The sequence below is a fragment of the Rhineura floridana genome, chromosome 2 (genome assembly GCF_030035675.1).
Source record: "Rhineura floridana isolate rRhiFlo1 chromosome 2, rRhiFlo1.hap2, whole genome shotgun sequence".
Lineage (NCBI taxonomy): Eukaryota > Metazoa > Chordata > Lepidosauria > Squamata > Rhineuridae > Rhineura > Rhineura floridana.
The window spans coordinates 129,444,579-129,464,716 of NC_084481.1; the positions used below are offsets into that span (position 1 = coordinate 129,444,579).

General features: G+C 41.7%; 1 protein-coding gene across 2 annotated transcripts in view; it reads left to right on the forward strand.

Annotated features, from left to right (window-relative positions):
• The window catches only part of WT1 (WT1 transcription factor), a 78,661-nt gene that overhangs the window by 20,161 nt on the left and 38,362 nt on the right, over positions 1-20,138 (forward strand). Inside the window, exon 4 of one of the 2 annotated variants that reach the window (XM_061610542.1) lies at positions 8,318-8,395. The exons of the other annotated variant lie outside the window; for it this stretch is intronic. Within the exon in view, the coding sequence (XP_061466526.1) occupies positions 8,318-8,395 (78 nt within the window). The remainder of the gene's footprint in view (positions 1-8,317; positions 8,396-20,138) is intronic. 2 annotated transcript variants of the gene reach the window in all.

Genomic DNA, 20,138 nt, shown 5'->3' on the forward strand with positions numbered 1-20,138 from the left:
ACAAATATTCTGGGGTTTTTTTATCCTGTGTTTGTTGTGGATAGCACAAGAGTTCCCCTTTCAGATAGCACTACTGCAGTAACATTGGGGAAGCAATCACAAAACAAACAATAAAGATGAATGATGTGTGGATGGTCTAGTATAAATCCACTATTAATGTACTATTATTGTGTTAATGACATATTGCAGAATACACCCACAAAGATCCATCAGCCTGGAGCCCCCCCCCCGTAATTCAGCCTGTAACTAAGTTAACTACATACAATTGAAACTAGCATACTGTTTCCCTGTTTACTGTGCCTCGACTTCTCTCCCTGTCCTGAGATGTTTCCTCTATGTCAGATTTTAGACTGTAAGCTCCTTTGGGCAAGGGCCATGGACGCTGATGATACTATATCAACAAAGAATTCATAGGAACCCAGTTGGTTCTGTGAATTTTCAGGTACAGATGATCCTCAATAGAACAGACATGAGAAAGGGTATATTCCAGTGTGGTGTAGTGGTTAAGGTGTTGGACTATGACCTGGGAGACCAGGGTTCGAATCCCCACACAGCCATGAAGCTCACTGGGTGACCTTGGGCTAGTCACTGCCTCTCAGCCTCATGAAAACCCTATTCATAGGGTCGCCATAGGTTGGAATCGACTTAAAGGCAGTACATTTACATTTCATATGCCCTCAAAAGCTATTACCTTACTTTGAGCCCAGTGTTTCCCCATCACTTCTGTAATATGCCCTCAGCTTCAATATGCTGGGTGACTTGCTGTCTGCAACAAGTTGCAGAGACATTAACATTGCAGGGACAATGGGGTTCTGAACCAGCTCTAAAGAGGTTGACGTTTCAAGACAATAAGAATAGATTATCCCAGTACTTTTGGAAAATTTGCTGTAGAGTTTGCTGTTTACCCAAGCATCCCTTCATTTATGATACCGGATTCCCAGCAGACTTAATAGCATACTTGAAAAAGAGTCTATTCTGTCTACTTCATACTGATTTAACATAGCAGCTCTTAAAAGGGCTTCTGTTTTGAGTTGAAAGCAGCTCATCTGCAATAGGAAAGGAAGAATTTTCCTTGTTTTTAAATGTTTTGGTACTTATTTTATTTATAAGATTTATATTCTGTCCATCTCAGGATGGGTCACATTCAAAAAAAATTATTCAATACAAAAACAAAATAAAACCAATCAATAAAACCACCCCAGAACCTGAATAGTTAATCTGTTTCCTAAGGCAATACAATGTGGCTGGAGGAAGATAAGGTTTTCAGCTGGCTCTGAAAGCTGAACAATGCCAGCCCCAGCTGCATCTCAGGGGAAAGTGCATTCCACAGCCAGGGTGCACACCACTTGATTTAAACACAGACTTAAGGATTTTTTAACATTTAACATGTTAAGAATAATTAATTCTAGTGAAATCAATGAGTAAATAAGTTATTTAGGTCTGGAACATATGGCATTGAAAATGAAAATTAATTAAACATCTTTTCCCTTCCCTGTTTCCATCTTTGAACTATGGACCCTCAAGATCCTTCCTTTTGTTTTTGCCTTTTAGTGTAGAGAACAGCAACAATTTAGGAGAACTATAGTGGAAAGATAGATGTTATTGCTACACCCTTACTGTATGGTAAGAATGAGATCTCTTACCTTTCTACTTTTAGCAAGCGTCTGTTCCTTGTACCAAGTACAGTTGCCAGAATAGCGCCTGTGTCTGGGGCTGAAACTTCTTATGGTGCAGCTCCAATTGAACTGAGTGAGTCTAAACAAACTTGCGCAGGATTGTGCTGCACAAGTTATATAACAGAAAGGGGAATTTGTCCAGATGAAGCTTCTCTTGTTGTAGCAGAACTATGAGGAGGAAAGTTGTATCTAGTAAAATTCTTCCTTCTGAATATCCCTTCAAGGACACGTATCTCATAAGAATAGTTGACTTGGCAACCCTAGTGTTGTTTGTTTGTCAAAAATATTGTGTTGGTGTTTGATAGCCAGGCAAGAAGGTAAAGCAACACGGACTCCAATTGTGCATTAGATGTCCAACAGTTGTGGATCTATTAAACTTAAATTGTGAACTTTTTTGTATCATGCAGTTAGATGTAGTAAACATGTTTAATGCTGAAAATTTACTATGAGTCACACTTACAAAGACTTTACGAGTGGAGGAGTTGCAACACAGATTATAGCTCTTTCTGCACCAAGGTCAAGAACTTGTAGGCTGCAGTGCAGGCCAAAACAAACTCTATATGATCTACTACTGGTTTCCTTTTAAGTTCCCTTTTTGCTTAAAATTAACTTCCTTTTATTTCACTCCAACTGACATTAATCCATGCTGTACAAATGTCTTTCCCCCCTTCATTTTCAAAATATTTTTGCAAGGGGAGAATGACTTTTGTAGTTTCTCTGCAGCGGTTTGGGAGATTCAGTCCAAAATAATTGGAATAATCTTCTCTCCAGTTAATTCTAGCACTTCAGACTGCTTTAAAGCAGATATTTGAATAGAGCTATTGGTTAAAAAATGCATTCTATAATTGTACTGTCAGATGTAAGCCAATCATAATGAGATCTGAATATGTTATATGACACCAAATATTTTTAAATTCCTCCTATTGGGAGGAAGGGCAGGATATAAATCTAATAAAGAAATCTAATAAATAAATAAATAAATAAATACATTTCTTGTACCAATCATAGAAGGCTTCATGGAGTTATTTCCTGCTTCCCCGTAAATCAGAAACAATATTCATTTATTTACTCATTCACTCACTCACTCTCTGGATCTTCCAGGATCCTATTTTGGTTTATTGTCATTAAAGACTAGAATAGAATAGAAACCAGCAATACAGTAGGGCCCTGCTTTGCGGTGCTCCACTTTGCAGCGTTCCCCTATACAGCGGTTGTCAACTGCAGAAAGGCGCCGCTCCTATAGCGCTTGTTCCACTTTTACGGCGTTTTTCGGCATTTTTCGGGTGTCGGGTGCCATTTTAGACAATGTTAGTCAATGAGTTCCACTTTATAGCGGATTTCGCTTTACGGTGGTTGTCCGGAATGGAACCTGCCGTATGAATGGGGCCCTACTTTAGTATATTTAGGCTGCATTCCTATATTTATTTATTTATTTTTAATTTATTAAATTTATATCCTGTCCTTCTTCCCGAAGGAGCCCTGGGTGGCAAACAAAACAATTTAACAACAACAAAAGTTTGTACGCATTTACCTGGGAGTAATTCCCATTGAATTTAATGGGACTAACTTCTGAGCAGAGGATTGCACTGTCAGGGGCATATTTTGATCATTCTGGTCAGAAAAGGTTTCTTCTAAGGCAAAGCTTTTCCACTAGGGGTGAACTGAGATTGTGTGTTGAGACTAACTCATCTGTTACTTTTCTTTTCACTGTACACTTATCCACTGGTGTTTTGTTGCAATTAATTCTTGCGCATTTGCCATTCAAACACACTTCTCTTGAATTTGCATGATTAGGAATTTGTTTGAATGATGCGTTTGCAGTGCACAGTTGCATATGTATACTTTGCCTTCCCCAGTAAATCTGATGCAACACACAAATAAATAAATAAATAAATGGGCTGGGGGCAAAGAGACCACAAGCTAACTTGCATTAGACACCTAGAGAGATCCCTGCACTATGCAAATTTCTTCACCTCCAGCCAGCTCACATCTTACAGCTCTCTCTCTTTGTCATGTACCTTTCATTTCCCCACCTCCTGTTAGAAGAGTGTTGCCTTCTCCAATTTCTAATGGATATTCCATTTAAACATACTGAGAGATTTCCCACATCCAGAAGTCATCTCCTAATCATTAGCTACTGTTAGATGACAATTCTGAGATATTAGCAGAATGAGAGGATAGGAAGTCAGTAGTCTTAACAATATTAATTTTTGATAGTCTTAATGTGGCCACATCCATAATTGCCTCCTTCTACCATACACTTTTTCGAATAGTTTAAGAAGATGTTCATACTTGAGTTCTGTGGACTGGTAGTGCAATCTTGAAAGGCTAATGTCCATAGACATATGTTATTAATTGGCACTTGTTTTTGTAAGTATTAGGTGCTTGTAATTTTATCAAATAAATGGGGAGAGATAGCAGGAAAGGGTTTACATTCATAAATGTTTGCCTTTGTACAATGTGTATTGATATATGCTAGAAGCAGTTCATTTTCTATTTTGAACATTATAAAAGAGATACTCAAGGAAGGCTGGCCTTAACCTTTTTTGGGGGCACCCATAGTAAAAAAGCTAAACTGCCATCATGTCTCTGTTGAGGTCCTATTCTTCTGCTTCCATCACCTCAGCCAGCTTCCATCTTTCTCTTTGCATTTGGTCAGCCTTCTCTTCTAATAGGAAGAAATTGCTTCCAAGACAGAGGTAGGTATTATGAACTAGCTGCTGAGAGTAAACATATGAAGCTACCTTCTACTGAGTCAGACCAACCTAGTATTGGCTAACCTGACTGGTAGTGGCTCTCCAGGGTCTTAGGAAAAAGATCTTGCAACAGGTACTTTTTGGTATGTCAGGGATTGAACCTGGGATTTCTACATAACAACCATGCGCTCTGCCCCTCTCATGGCTCTAGGTGATGCTCTAAGTGAACCTGCACATTATATGCAGTAGCTTAAAAGTGCTTTCTTCCTGCCATTGGGTTAATGGGTAACAAAATGGCAAATGACATTCAGTATAAATTTAAAGTGATGCACCTTGGGGCAGAAAGTCCAAACTTCCAAACTACCCTGTTGTGTCTGAACTGATAAGGAAAGGGAACTTAGGGGCCTGGTAGGCATAGCTCAATGAAATTGTGAACTCAAGTATGGGGCACTGTAATACCCTAAACAATTCTATGATGTGGTTACATTTGAAGTAGTGTATAAAGCAGATGAGGGGAACCTTTGGCCCTCCAAATGTTGCTGAACTACAACTCCTTGGCCACACTTGCTGGCGCTGATGGGAATTGTTCAGCAACATCTGAAGAGCCAAAGGTTCCCCACATCTGGCATAAAGTCTTGATTATTCCCATCTCAAACAGAATTGGATACAATATTTAAGAGAAGAGCTAAGGTTTTCTTTAAGAGAAGAGCTAAGGTACTTACAAATTCACCAGTGTACCAAGGAGTATGAAGTTTATACGTTAAGGTGTAAAATGCCACAGAAACAAACACATGCAAAGCACACTTTTACACACCACTTCAGATATAATACACACCACTTCAGATATAATGCACACAGCAGCATATCACAATCAGACACAAATACATGCCACAGCATGTTACACGCAAACACACACAGAAGCAGGTCAACAGCCATATGCAAATACATGCAGCAGTACATCACATTGCAAACACCATCATACACATGCAGCAATTCACACATAAGCACATATAAAAATACTTCATACGCATATACACAGAGCAGCACATTTCACATGTGTATGTATGAACACGTGCACTGGCTGGCCATATCCTACTGGACCAGGTTCAAGTTTCATGCATTAATTTACAACGCCCTTAACAACTTGGGTCTAGGATACCATAAGGACCACCTGACTCCTTGTATCCCTGCCCAATCACTGAGGTCTTTTGGGGAGTCATGTTAGTGGTCTCCCATGGCTGGGAGGCACGTCTCGTATCCACCAAGAGCTGTGCATTCAGTATTATGGGCCCGATTTTGTGGAACTCCCTTCTGGCTGAGATTAGACAGTTAGATTTCTTGCACCTAATGAAGACCTCTTTATTTCAGCAGGTATTTTAAGTCACTTATGATTTTATAGTTAGTTTTTAATTGATTTTATCCCTATCATGTTTGTTAAGTTTATTGTATACCACACAGATATTTTTGTAATTTAGCAGTATATAAATTCTCTAAATAAGCATACAGCTGTGCAAAAGCATGCAGCAGCATGCCACATACATACATACATACATACTGTAGCAGCACTTCACACACTTACGCTGATGTAGCAGCTCCCTCCCACCCCCATCATTTCATTTCTACAACCTGCTCACTTCAACTGCAGCTGTTTTTCTCCTGGAAAACAGGCTTCAATGTGGCCAAGTGGTGTGTATTCTTGCTTGTACATTTAAAAAAACTTTCCAGTACATGCTTGTGTCCTCTGATGTAGGGTTTATAGGCCTCCGATAGCCATGTTGGGAAGTAGAATGCTGGACTAAACTGATCCTTGCTTTGATCCAGGTTATGTTCTTATGATCAACCTGTCCCTGAGTTGAAAATTGTCCTGATTTCTCACTTGTTTTGGCAATTGCCCTGCATGAGGAAACATTGCATGAGGAAAAAGCTCTCCCAGCAAAATTCTCCATTTTGTGCAATTCTTAAGAGTATATGGGCATTTCAGGGCCTATTTCTGGCAAGTGGCTTTTTGCTGGTGACAAGATGAGTAAGTGTATTACTTGATGAAAAGCAAATGAAGAGAAAAAGGGGATCTTGTGGAGGAGGCTCTTATAAATGAACTGTCAAACGAAATAAAGTTAAAGGAAAATCTCCTGCTGTAAATGCACAGGTCTGGCACTTCTAATAAAAATCAGGGCCTTGAAGGAATTAATTACATCAGCATTACAGGAAGAATTCATGGAATTGCAAAATGTAGTGGCACAGACCAGCACGAGCTGCTGTTGCAAATGGGGAAACTGCAGGAGAGTCTTAACAATTTCTGAGCTGATATGCAGGACATTGTAGTCACATAATAGCAGTTTAGACATTCTAATGAATAATAGTATTCAGTGGTAATGACAAATGATATTACGCATGTTTCACAACTGAAGTCATTTAGCTTTATTTCTTTTTTTTCTAAAAAAAAGTATTTCAATGGAATCTAATTTCTGAAGAGAAAAAGTTATAAAATATATTTGAGTGAATTTTATTATAATTAAACTTAGAAAAGTTTGATGATTTATAGTCAGTCAGTGATTCATATATACTAAGATATGCAATGAATGGCTTGGAAGCTGTATACAGCACACCAAGGCTTTCTCCAGGAAAAAAAGTTGACTTGGAACAAAGAACATGGGCAGACTGATGCATGGAGGCAAAAGCAGGGCTACGCGCAAGCTGGAAGAAAGCCTGGGGGTGCCTGATACAGCCCTGTGGCTTTATGTTGTCTTACTCCTGAAGCAAGTACAAATGAAAATATACTAAAGAAGGCAGTGTTTTTTTCTTCAGCAGGAAGGGGGTTTCCTTTAGCAACTTGGAAGAAAGTTGATCTTAGCTGTTCATACAGCAAGACTTTCCTCCTAAGAGTTCCAAGAATATGAGAGCATTTCTATGTGATAATTGTCAACTGAAACAATTATAATTATGCAGTAAGCATTTGCTTGGATGAGCTAACTACCACATGTGCCAATATGTCTAAGGCTGAAGTTCCACTTACCTGCTGGGAGGGAGTAAACTTTATTGAACCAAATGGGGCTCACTTCTGAGTTGACCTGCATAGAATTGCACTGAAAGGTGTATTTGTGCCTGAGAGACTTGTCAATTTAGGTCATGGTAAAAAAGAGGTTGTATTCCCAACTTGTTGATATGGGGCAGAAGTGGCCAATCACAACCATATAAATTGGTGTTGCAGCTGTTTTTCTTCTTTATTTATTTATTTATGGTAATATTTATATAATCCCTTTGGGCCCCCATAAGGCTGAAAAGTTCTTAAATAATATTTGGCATTTTTTAAAACAGCGGACGTTATACTAATAACACTAAGCTGATGTTCTCTAAGAATGTTTTAATAATAATAAAAGCTTAACAATATAGAGCGATTTTTGAGAGCATTTGTGTTCTCAAACTTCATAGCTTGTTCACACATGGTTGAGTTTAAAGTTCAAGCTCTTATGTTTTTCTCTTTGTGTTACGTTACTTCATGTAGCAACATTAATCACCTGTCTCCATAACTGTTTCAGTTAATTAACTATTTAATGCAGTCTTCATTAAAGAGTAAAAAAATTATCTTTCCCCAAAGCAATATGTTGCTCTTATGGGTTTATAAATAATTAAATTGCATATAATAATATTTTACTTCCCTGTAGAAATAATTTCAGTATGTAATATTTTATGAACATTTGGAAAACTCTGAGGGTAGTATGTTATATTCTCCTCTAATATTTCTTCTTTTATTTTCTTTCTTTTTAAATTCAGCCTTAGAAATAGGTATCATGTTAGCACAGTAATAAATAAATTATTTGAACTGGTATTTGCATTTGTTTTGAAATGTTTTTAAAAAGAAAATAAGAACATCGCTTCTCAATTAGCACAAATTATTTGACATGGGTCACAAAACGTTAGTTCTAACTTTAAATATTTTCATAACAGTGACAATTTATACCAAATGACCTCACAGCTTGAATGCATGACATGGAATCAAATGAACTTGGGATCCACACTTAAGGGGTAAGGTTTTTGTTTTAAAATTTAAATCTTATACTGTAGAATTTATTTTTGATAACCGATGGAATAAGGTAACAGTTATCAAAATATTAACCTTCTTAGCATGTGAATATTTGTCACTGACATATTGGACATTTATTATTATTTTTTATTTTTTGATTAATTGTATGACATCAAATACAGAACAATAAACATTAAACAAATTGAGTCACCGACTACATGTATCAATCTGTGTGTTAGACTTTGTAAATGCTCAGTAAAAGCAATTTTTCTGAGCTTATTAAGCAGCTAAAGGGCAGAAGAGGGCAATATCTGATTTGTTACTATTTCTTTCTTTAAACTGTAGTTTTTATAAAGCATACTCTAGCTATGGATTGTATTCATTTTACAGTGTCTGAAAAAATATGCTGCAGTCATAAGCACTTCTAATCATCATGCTTTCACTTACACTGGTGAGGCTGAATCCTTAAAAGACAGAGGCGTTAAGTGTCCAGAGTTCACATGTCCGGGAGGTGGGGAGACAGCCTGTTGTGGATGGGGTTGCACTCCCCTGGAAGGAACAGGTTCACAGTCTGGGGGTATTCCTGGATCCAAAATTGTCACTGGAAGCTCAGGTGGCCTCAGTGGCTAGGAGTGCCTTTTTCCAGCTCCAGCTAGGTCGCCACCTTCTGTCCCTTTTGGACAGAGATGACTTGGCCACAGAGCTCCATGCTTTCGAAACTTCCAGATTGGATTATTGCAGTGTGCTCTACATGAGACTGCCGTTGATGGTGATTCGGAAACTTCAACTGGTCCAAAATGCAGCACTTAGATTACTGGCTAGTGTTCCCTTAGAACTCATATAACCCCTGTTTGAACAGTTGCATTGGTTGCCATTTCTTTCTGAGCCCAATTTAAGGTGCTCATGCTAGTGTTTAGAGACCTAAACGAGTTAGGTTGCAAATATGTGAAAGACCACGCCCTTCTCTATAGACCCTCTTGGATTTTGAGGGGGTCCTTTTGGCAGTTCCATCATCCTCAGAAGCGCAGGGGGTGGTGATGGCGCAAGAGAGGGTATTCTCTGTGGCAGCCCCTAATGTGGAACTCCCCACCAAGGTGTGTCTGGCAACTTCACTGTACAGTTTTAGGCAAATGCTGAAGACGTGCCTGCCCCTGAGATGTATATTTTTAAGACCCACCCTATTTTTTATGATGTGGTTTTAGATTGTTTTAATCTAAATTGTTTTAATCTAAAATCTTTTAAAATTGTTGTAATCTGCCCTGGGACCTCAGGGTGAAGGGCAGGTAAAAATAATAATAATAATAATAATAGTAGTAGTAGTAGTAGTAGTAGTAGCAGTAGTAACAACAGCAACAACAACAATAATGTTGATTTGAAGTGGCCATTGATCTACAGCGCAGTCATATATGTCTACTCAAAAGTAAGTCCCATTGAGTTCAGCTCAACTTACCCGCAGGAGTGTATACGATTGGAGTTTGATAGTCCCACAGATACCTTGATGATAGCATTGATTCATTGAAGCTGATGGTGTACTGGTGACATAGGTTGGGTTACCAACCATCCAGAATCATAATGGCCTAATTATGTATTTTAATTTTTTGGGTGGCTTTCAGGCCAGTTACTGGAAAAGCAAGGAGAACTATTTTTCACCAGTATTCCTTAAAAAGCCATACACTATAAATAAATACACAGTTCTTTTGCAGAACTCTGTTCCTGGAACCTGCCTCCAAAGCCCTGCCCCCAACCCTCCCAAATCTACAGGGTGGTATTCAACTAAGACCTATTCAGAGTAGATCCACTGAAATTAATGCACCTAAGTTAGTCATTTCCTTAACTTCAGTGGGTCTACTCTGAGTGGGATTAGTGTTGAATATCTCCCTCTGTGCCCCCAGGGAATTGGCAGGATCAGGGTCTGAGGATAATCTAAGCAGACAGAGAAGTTCAGAGATAGTAACCAGAAAAGCCCAAGTTGACTCCTGCCCAGGCTAAGCCCAAACCTGAGCAAGGATGCCAGATGTTGGTATCTGGGTGGGACCTAGGCTTGGGAATGGAGATTTCTAGGTTGGGATGGACCCAGAGCCCAGCAAGTTTGGATGGGTCTGGAGACAGAGTCCAGCACAACAGTTTTTTAAATTAATTTATGATATGTAATGGGGCCCCGTGTATTTCAGTCAGCTGGCCAAGAGGGAGAAAAGGAGCCAAAGTCCCCCCTCCCTTTTCCAGTTATTTGGCAACCCTAAGTCTAATCTGGAAGCTTTCATAGCTTTACCAGGTCCGAACAGACCAATGGACTGCTTGAATGGGCTGTTTCCCTGTAGAGTGTAGGATGGCACTGTAGCTCTGGGATGTCTTTGATCTGTAAGCATGATTGCTCACAAAGTGAGCAGCAGAGCACAGATCAAAGCCACGATGGCTCCTGGTTCTAGCCACAGAGGCTCCTGACAGTAACAATGCTGCAGCCTATGCTTTCCTTTTCTTCATCCCTTTCCACATGTCTTATTTTAATCTTCCTCTCATTTCTTTATTCTTTTTCAATCTCTCATATCCTTTTATTACCTCGCATTGTCATAGGTCTTACATCCTTCACCTTTTGCTTTTCCGCTGTCCCTCCCATTTTCCTTAGTTTCCTCCCTATAGACTGTTGTACTCTCCCACCTGTAGGGAGTGGGCTCCAGTCTGGCCACTGCTTGTCCAGAAATAGTTTCCTGTTACCCTGGAAGCAGGAAGTCCTTCTTGAAGAAGCAGTATGCTACTGAAGATATTTGATGAGGCTGCAGCCAGGATATGGGGGCTGTTAGGGACAACATTCTCCTTTCTTTCCTGAAGTTTAAACGGAGTGGGAAGATGAAGGTCGTTATATGTATGGTTATCAGAGGCCAACTTACAGAATTTAATGTTGGACAGCATGTTTAGATGGATCAGAACCTTAGGTCTGTGTAAGTTATAAAGATGTTTGTTTATATCTAGAGTATTGATTTGAAATCATAATATAATTTGAAAGAAAATAAGGAAATAAGTTTTCATAAATATATACAGTACAAAAAGATCCACTATATTTGAAATAACCAACATTACAATTTATTTTATTTGCAATGGTCTTTAACTTTTTTTCTGGCAAGACTTTTACTTGCATCTTCTGAGAGTAAAGCTGCAGTATTTTTTTTTAAGATGGATTGGTATTAATTAATTAATAATAATTAACTGGAGCTATCTGGTGTTAGTATGTTGAAAATATTATTGGTTTGAAGAAGGGCAAATTTCCCTATTTCATCTTATCATAATATTTAAATACATATGGATGAAAATCCCGCAGTTCAAATATCCTAGTTGTAACTGAGGCTGTGTACACATTACCATTTACTCTGCATCCAATGTGCTCCCACTGTTAGTTTTTGAAGCCCAGGCCCAGCTCCAACAGAGGGCCAGGTGGGGCACTGGTCCAGGATTTCAGAGGGGCTCCTCACTGGCCCCAGGAGAGAAGGTGAGTGAGTGCACAGCAGAAGGAAGATGAGCGAGCAGTACAAGCAAGCAGGTGGCGCCCTGGGTGACCCACGGAGCTGCTTTGTGGGAGGCCTCAGCATCACTACCATGAGGCCTCCCTTTCCTCCAATCTGTGTGATGGTGGTGGTGTGAAGACAGGCAGGTGAGACCAGGCAGAGAATGGGCAACGGCAGGCAGTGTTGCTACTGCGAGACCTCCCTTTCCTACAGGCCATGGGGAGGTGCCCATCCGAGGCACCAATGCAGCCCACTTCCTCACCACTAGGGAAGCTTCCCTGGCTCATTGCAGCAGTGGAGGCTGGAGGAGGTGGCAGGGAGCAACTCAGACAAGCCATGGAGGAACACTCCTGTCTAAAGAGGAGGGGGAAAGCAGGGGGAGGCATAGCCAGATGTAAAGGGGAGGGGGAAGGGGGAGTTGCCAGGTCAAGATCTGTTTTACTTTAAAGGGGTGGGGCCAAGAGGGATGAGGAGTGTGGTTTGAGGAGGAAAGCAAGGGCACAAGGGGCCCACTGATAGCCTTTGCCCAAGGGTCCCCAGAAAACGAGCTGGCCCTGTTGATGCCACATACACATGATGTTAGCCAAATCTATATTGATCTTTGAGAAATACTGCTGTTTGATGCATTTTTCCTCAGACCAATTTCAATCTGACTGCAAAGCCAGATGTGTCTATTTGAGACAGCTATTGCATATGTACAGATGAGTGTGTATGTGCAGATGACAGTTTCATGAATAGGTGTTCCTGGAGGATTGCAGAGGTGAGGAAACCAAACAGATAATGTGTGTCAAATGAAGACATTCCTGCTGTCTCTCTGATGTGTACAACAATGTCCAAATGTGACAAAACACATTGAGTGGGGGGTGCAGGCAGGAATGATCTCACTGTATTTTAAGCTGCTAATGTGTACATGCCCTAAAAGAGTTAGGCATGCTTACGCTCCTTGAGACCAATGATATCAATAGCATGTTGCTTTCTCATTTGAGAAATCCATTCTCTCTCATTGAGGTTTGAACTAGTTTCTCCTTAACAATCCCTTGTGGATTTGTTCAAATCAAGCTCCAACAGAAGGATGAAAAATCAGATCTGAGCTTTCGCTACGCACACATAATCAATTATTGTCAGAGATTCTTTAAAAAATAGTGGGAGGGAAGACATAAGGATAAAGAAAAGGGAGCCTCACATCCTGTTGTCCCCAAACAATCCGACGCATGTACACATATAATATGTACTTATTGTACTGAAGCCCGGAAAACTATATAAAGATAGAGTATAAGTAATGTGAGTTTAACATGGCACTAAACAGAACTGGATTAACCTATGGCTTAAGAGACCCTAACATGTTGCTGGAAACCTTGACCAAATGTAGATTATAGTGCTAATTATATGTAGATTATTAGATAGCACTTTTAGAGTGTTCAAAACATTTGACATATATTCCCATAGTAATTCTTACAACAATCCTAAAAGGTGTGTTAAAGTTGTTATCCCCATATTGCAGATAGAAGAAGGTGGAGGAGAGAGGGGGAGAAATAACTGCTTCCTAAGGCCACCTAGTGAAACAACTAAGTTGAGATTTGAACTATAGACTTCCTGGTTCACAGTTGAGCCTAGTTTTAGCCACTACTCTGTATGCATGGACATATTATTATTATTATTATTATTATTATTATTAGTAGTAATAGTAGTAGTAGCAGCAGCAGCAGTACTACTACTACTACTACTACTACTACTACTACTACTACTACAAGGAGTTCAAGGTGGTGTTCATAGTTTTACCCTCCCATTGTATCCTTACAACAACCCTGTAAGGTAGGGTAGGCTCAGAGATGTGAACTTCATAATTGAGTGGGGATTTGAACCCAGATCTCTGAGATCCAGCACTCTAACTACACCACACTAGCTTTCAGACTGAATCTTGAGTCTTTAATTAAGAGAGTGATGGACTCATTAATGTGTGACTTTTTAACTATGCTACTTGCTTCAGATGACTCAGGGTGCATATGCTAGCAATTAAAGAAAAAAACACGTACATTTATTTGTCAAGGCCCAAGGCTGGACAAGTTTTTTTTAAAAAGAAAAGAAAATGGAGCCACTAAACATGACATACTGCATTGTTTATGTTGCTATGGCAGGACTGTGAAACTGCATTCATTTATATGTAAAATATGGCATATAAAGTCATACTAAGGTAACTGAAAATTTAAACATTGAAACGTGGGTATTTCAGAGGTAATATTTGCAACCCAACTGGAATAAACAGAAGTGTATGATATTACTTATTCATACCAATTAGCTTTTTTTAAAAGCTGTATTCCTAGCATATAGCAGACATTTATAGCCTCTATCACAGTGGTGGGAATCTGTAGCCTTTCAAATGTTACTGTACTACAATTCCCATCATCCCTGACCATTGGAGCTGGCTGCGACTGATAGGAGTGGAAGTCCAACAAATATCTGGAGGGCCATAACCTCTCCACCTCTGCGTTATGGGGATAAATCATAACAGCACATATCTTCAACTGATTATCCTCCTACTGGCTTGGGGAGTGTTATTGTATGACCCATGTAATGTTTTTGCAGACTTGCTTTCCTACTCTTGTGTCTCATTCAGAGATGGTATTTTATGGTTGTACACATGACCTTTTTATCTCACTGTATTTTAAAATGCATCTGCACATCACTGCCTGCATCTTTATTGTTTGATGCATAGTTGCTCTATGTTAGGGATGGGGTTCACTGCATGGTGCTGATCCGCATGCATTTCGATAGTCTTTTGTTTCTTTACTGGTCCATCCTTTTTTTGTTTCCACTGTCTTTGGCGCTTGCTGATTTGATCTGCTGCGAGTGTTTTTGGATGATTCGATCCGCAGGTGGGGTTTTTTTCGGGTTGCAAAAATTACACAATTGCTTTCGTGGATACTTATGTAAATGACAGCATTCCATGTAGATTTTTGACAGCTGAGAAAAACATTGCATAATTTTTAGGTAGCTGCCATGAATGAATGATCAGATCACAGCATTCCATATGGTTTTTTAGTGGTGGGAAAAACATTGCATAATGTTTAGGTCGCTGGCGTGAATGGATGATCACAGTGTTCCATGTGGTTTTTTGGGGTTTTTTTCAGTCACAGTGACCCCCCCCACACACATGCACATTTAGCACAGAGAGAGTGGGAGCGCGCGAGAGAGACAGACCTTGGTTAGCTTAGGACAGAAGCAACAAAAGAGGGGTAGGGACAGGGCGAGGCCGGTAGCGTGGGTCAGTCTCATCATTGTAATATTTCCCACTCAAGAGATTCAGAATGCTCTGAGGTATCTTATTTGAAAAACATGACATTGCAGGATGATTTGACAATTAACATTGAAGACATATATAGCCATTTTTTTTGCATTATATTGCAATAATAACAAAAATTGTTTGTAATATATAATGGACAAATGGAAATCCTGTGGTTGACACAACATCTTAATTACAAAAAAACTCACGTAAAATAGGGGGAGCATTTCAGAAAAAAAAATTGCACTTGCGGCCACAAAATCCATGCTGATTACAGCCACAGCCCGCTGCAAGAGATTGGTGCTGCTCCGAAGGATAGTGAACTAGCGAATTCAGTCAGGATCAGGTAACAGGTTCTGTTTTGTTGGATATTCTCCCCCACCCCTATTCTGTGTACACGCCAGTGGGTGGAGAGGGAGCAGGATGTTTTAGCCCAATGTGCAGTACTTGGCATTTACCACCAGCCTCTGCCCAGGATATTGACATCATACTCCCATAGTTTGCACGTGTGCACAGGTGTTTATTTGCCAGCTCTCCTTGTCAGCATCACCATTTACTTTTGAGTATACGTTGTTAGAATTGTACTATGAGCCGGCACCCACAGTCCCTCACCACCTTTCTCTTCCTGATCTGGTTCTTCCTCACAACCCAGATCAGGGAGAGCCTGTTGTAAATAGTGCTATTCTAAACTTCTTTCCTTTTGTGTCCTGTCAAAAGACATGTTAAATAATTACACGATGGGGTCACCAGGCTATTTCACAGGAGCTAACAAATCCTGTATTTGATTTTAACTGTAGCAGTCTATTCAACCCAACCTTGTAACATTAAGAATTTTGTGCAGCTGGGTTGCTAAGCAGCTGCTCTGCCATTTTTTTCTAGGCAGTAAGCGGGGAGTGGAGGTGAGTAGAAGTTGGGCGCCGGAAATGAAACTATACCAACCCGCAGGTAGAAGTGGGAATATATGCCCCTTGCTGATGTCAGAGATTTACGACCAACCCCAGCAAATAGTTCCCATTGTACATACCTCAGAGTTGCAACACGTTGATTGATCAAACAGTTTGCAAGTTGGAGTGAGGCTGGCTTAGAGGGAAACTACATCAAAACACAGAATTCCCATTGCGGCCTATTGCCGAAATAAAACACAAACACCATTCATTGGGTTAAATCATGGGCCACTTTATTAAACGGAATCAATTAGAATAATGAACCTGCAGAGGGGAAATCAAGTGCGGGAGCATTCTGATGATCCAGGCAAAGCCTGCTTGCAGCCATAGGGCGACTAAACCTTGCCTGAGCCCGGGGCTGCCCTGTGCCAGACCCCAGCTCAGGCCACACCCTGAAGATGTGTAGGGGGTCCAACCCGCATCACCGCCCCCCGGAGCCGTGAAACTCTGAGCGGATGAGGCACGTTGGCCCCAAAGGTGGCCCATGTTCTGCCCCCTGGGCCATATAGCCCTGAGCTGCAGGCCCCCGGACCGCCAATCGCCCCCAAAGGTGCCTAAAGGTGTCACCTAGCTGCCCTTTCCCTTTAAACCTTTTCCCGCACTTCTTTGCCACAAGTGACCATTGACATATTAAAGCTAGAAACAGACCAATCAGCCTATTAATCCCAAAGGCACCCGTGCTAACCCTTGACCCGTCCCCCCAACCACAGTGTGGAGTAGGCAAAAGAAACCTGCCAGCAAAGCGAGGCAGGCAGGCCAAAAAATCCTAGTCGGCCCCGTAGCGACCAAATGAATCACACTGCAGCAGAGGGAGGGTTGGGCGGGTGCCGCCAAAATTCAAAGGAGGGCGGGAGGCTGGTGGAGTGGCCTTAAATGGCCTTCAGCCGCCCCGCCTCCTTCCTGCGTGTCACAATGGCGCGCTGGCGTGCCGCGTGCACACACGCCCACCCGATGGCGGCCTGGCTTCGGCTGTGGCCTCAAACTCGCCCCTTTGCCCGGAATTACTGTGATTATGGGCAGAGGGAAATATAGCCATGGGGATGTGGTGAATTGCCGTAGAAGATGTTCCTTGCTGCCACTCCTCTCATGGATGGGTTCCTCGTTGCTCATCTGCTGTGCCCACAGTGTGTTGTTTTTTAATGCCAGATCAGTACACAAGAAGACCACTGTCATCCATGATTTGATTGTGGATGAAGGTGCTGATTTGGTGTGCATTACTGAGACCTGGGTTGGGTGAGCTTGGAGGAGTTGATCTGACCCAAATTTGCCCACCTGGATACTCGGTGCAACATCAGCACAGGCTGCAGTGACGGGGGGGGGAGGAGTTGCTGTGGTCTTCAGAACTTCCATCTCTGTCACCAGTAAACCACTCTGTCTTGGAGCTGGCTGTGAGGGCCTGCACCTGGTGTCGGGCTGAGGAGACAGTAAACTAGGGTTGCTGGTGGTGTATCGTCCACCGCACCCTGCTGCCCGGCAGCTTCTCTGACCGAGCTGGCGGAGGCCTTCTCGGCTGTGGTGTTGGAGGAGCCCAGTACGATAGTGCTGGGTGATTTCAATGTCCATGCTGAGGCTGCCTCTAGTGTTCCTGCTTCGGATTTCATGGCCTCCATGACAACCATGGGACTGTCTCAAGTTGTTACTTGCCCAACACATAGGGAAGGGCACACCCTCGACTTGGTTTTTTCTCCAGATGGAGGAAGGGGTGGTCTGGAGATGGGGGATGTCACCCCATTGCCATGGTCAGATCACTTCCTGGTGAAGTTTAGACTTATGGCTCCGATCCTTCCCTGCAGGGGTGGTGGACAGATTAAGATGGTCCGCCCCCGGAGCCTAATGGAATCCACAGGATTCCCGAATGCCCTGGGAGAGTTCCCAGTAGATAGAGCAGGTGACCCTGTTGAAGCCCTTGTCATGTTGTGGAACAGCGAGGTGCGTCGGGCTCTTGACAAGGTTGCCCCCGAGCGCCCTCTCCGGCATTGTGGAGCCCGGCTTGCACCTTGGTATCCTTCTGGGCCGACTTGGTGAGATGAGTATTGGAGGCACTGTTTTATAGTGGTTCTGATCCTATCTCCAGGGTTGTTCTCAGAGAATAGCATAGGGTGACTGTCTTTCGCCCCCCTGGCAGTTGTGCTGTGGGGTGCCGCAGGGTACCATCTTGTCCCCCATACTGTTTAACATGTATATGAAGTCCTCAGGAGCAGTCATCAGGAGCTTTGGGGCGAGGTGTCAGCAGTATGCTGATGATACCCAGTTCTGTTTCTCCATAACATTTGAATTGGGAGAGGCCGTGCAAATCCTTGACCGCTGCCTGGACTTGGTGGTGGGCTGGATGAGGGCCAATAAACTGAGTCTGAATCCTAGCAAGACGGAGGCACTGTGGGTTGATGGTTCCTGAGTTCAGATAATTGGTCATTTGTCTGCTTTGGATGGGGTCATACTCGCTCTGAAAGAGCAGGTCCGTAGTCTGGAGGTGCTCCTGTATCCAGGCCCAGGTGACCTCAGTGGCTAGGAGTGTCTTTTACCAGCTTTGGCAGGTAAGACAGTTGTGGCTGTTTCTGGACCAGGATAGCCTGACCACTGTTGTCCACACTCTGGTAACCTCCAGGCTGGATTACTGTAGTGCGCTCAATGTGGGGCTGCCCTTGAAGTTGGTCCAGAAGCTGCAGCTGGTGCAAAATGTGGCAGCGAGACTGCTCACTGGGGTAGGGTATCGCCAACATGTCACCCCACTGCTGAAAGAATTGCATTGGCTGCCCATAAGCTACCGGGCCAAGTTCAAGGTTCTAGTTTTTGTGTACAAAGCCCTATACAGCTTGGGACCAGGATACCTGAAAGACCGTCTTACCCCTTATATACCCAGTCGATCACTGCGCTGTGCAGGTGAGGGCCTTCTGCAGATACCATCTTATCCGGAGGTTCGTTCTGCACAATATAGGAAACAGACTTTTATTGTGGCGGCACCTACCCTGTGGAATCCCCTCCCCTTGAATATTAGGCAGGCGCCATCTCTGCTATCTTTTCGGCACCTTTTGAAGACTCTCCTCTTTCAACAAGCCTTTTCAGTTGAGACCTATCCCAGTCTGCGTCTGTGTTAGAATTGCTTGTTAATATGTTTTTAAAATAATTTTTAACCCTTTTTAAAAGATGTTTTTAAAGCTTTTTTAAAAATGTTTTTAAAGTTGTTTTGTTTTAATGTATTTTAAGATCTGTTTTTATGATGTTTTAAAGTGTTTTTAGCGCCTTTATTTGCCGCCCTGGGCTCCTGCTGGGAGGAAGGGCGGGATATAAATCAAATAATAAATAAAATGAAAATAAATAAATAAAAATAATGTGAGGGTGTGGAAGAGAGCAGAGGGTAGTTGAGAACACAGACATCCTGGCAATCCAGTAGGGCACGTATGGAGTTGTTGGCACACTTCCAGCCTCAATTTCACTTTGAGTAAGCAGGTGGAACCTGTGTAGAAGTGGTTGATCAAAAGGAGAGAAAAAAATTGAGTTGAACAAATCTCTGCTTTTATAAAAAACAAAAAACTTAGAGATACCTTGTGTGAATGTCTGAGTGTCCGTACCAGTGACATTCTGGAGGAACTTGTGGCAGTTCCTGCTACAGTATTTAGATCTGATCATATGGTACAAAAGACTCCTTTTTCTAACATTTTGGCTTCTTGTTTTTCCCAGTGCCATATCTTTATTTGTGAGCAATAGGAGATTACAGTTTACAGGAATGGTTTTATTTATTTTTTAAAGAAACTCTGGAAATCTTTAGGCAATGACTATTATCCATCATACTTGAATACACTGCTCCAGGTCAGAAAGGTTCTTTCTGCATACCAGCCAATCACAGCTTAAATGAAACCTAATATTCCTGAAAATAATATTTGCTGTGACCATATATAATGGTTAACTATACTGAGGAGGAGGTATGATTTAGCTGTAATAACTAACATAATTCTATTCATTTTACTTAGAAGAAAGTCCCACTGTGTTCACTTCAGTGGGTGTAGAATTGAACCCTGATCTTCCA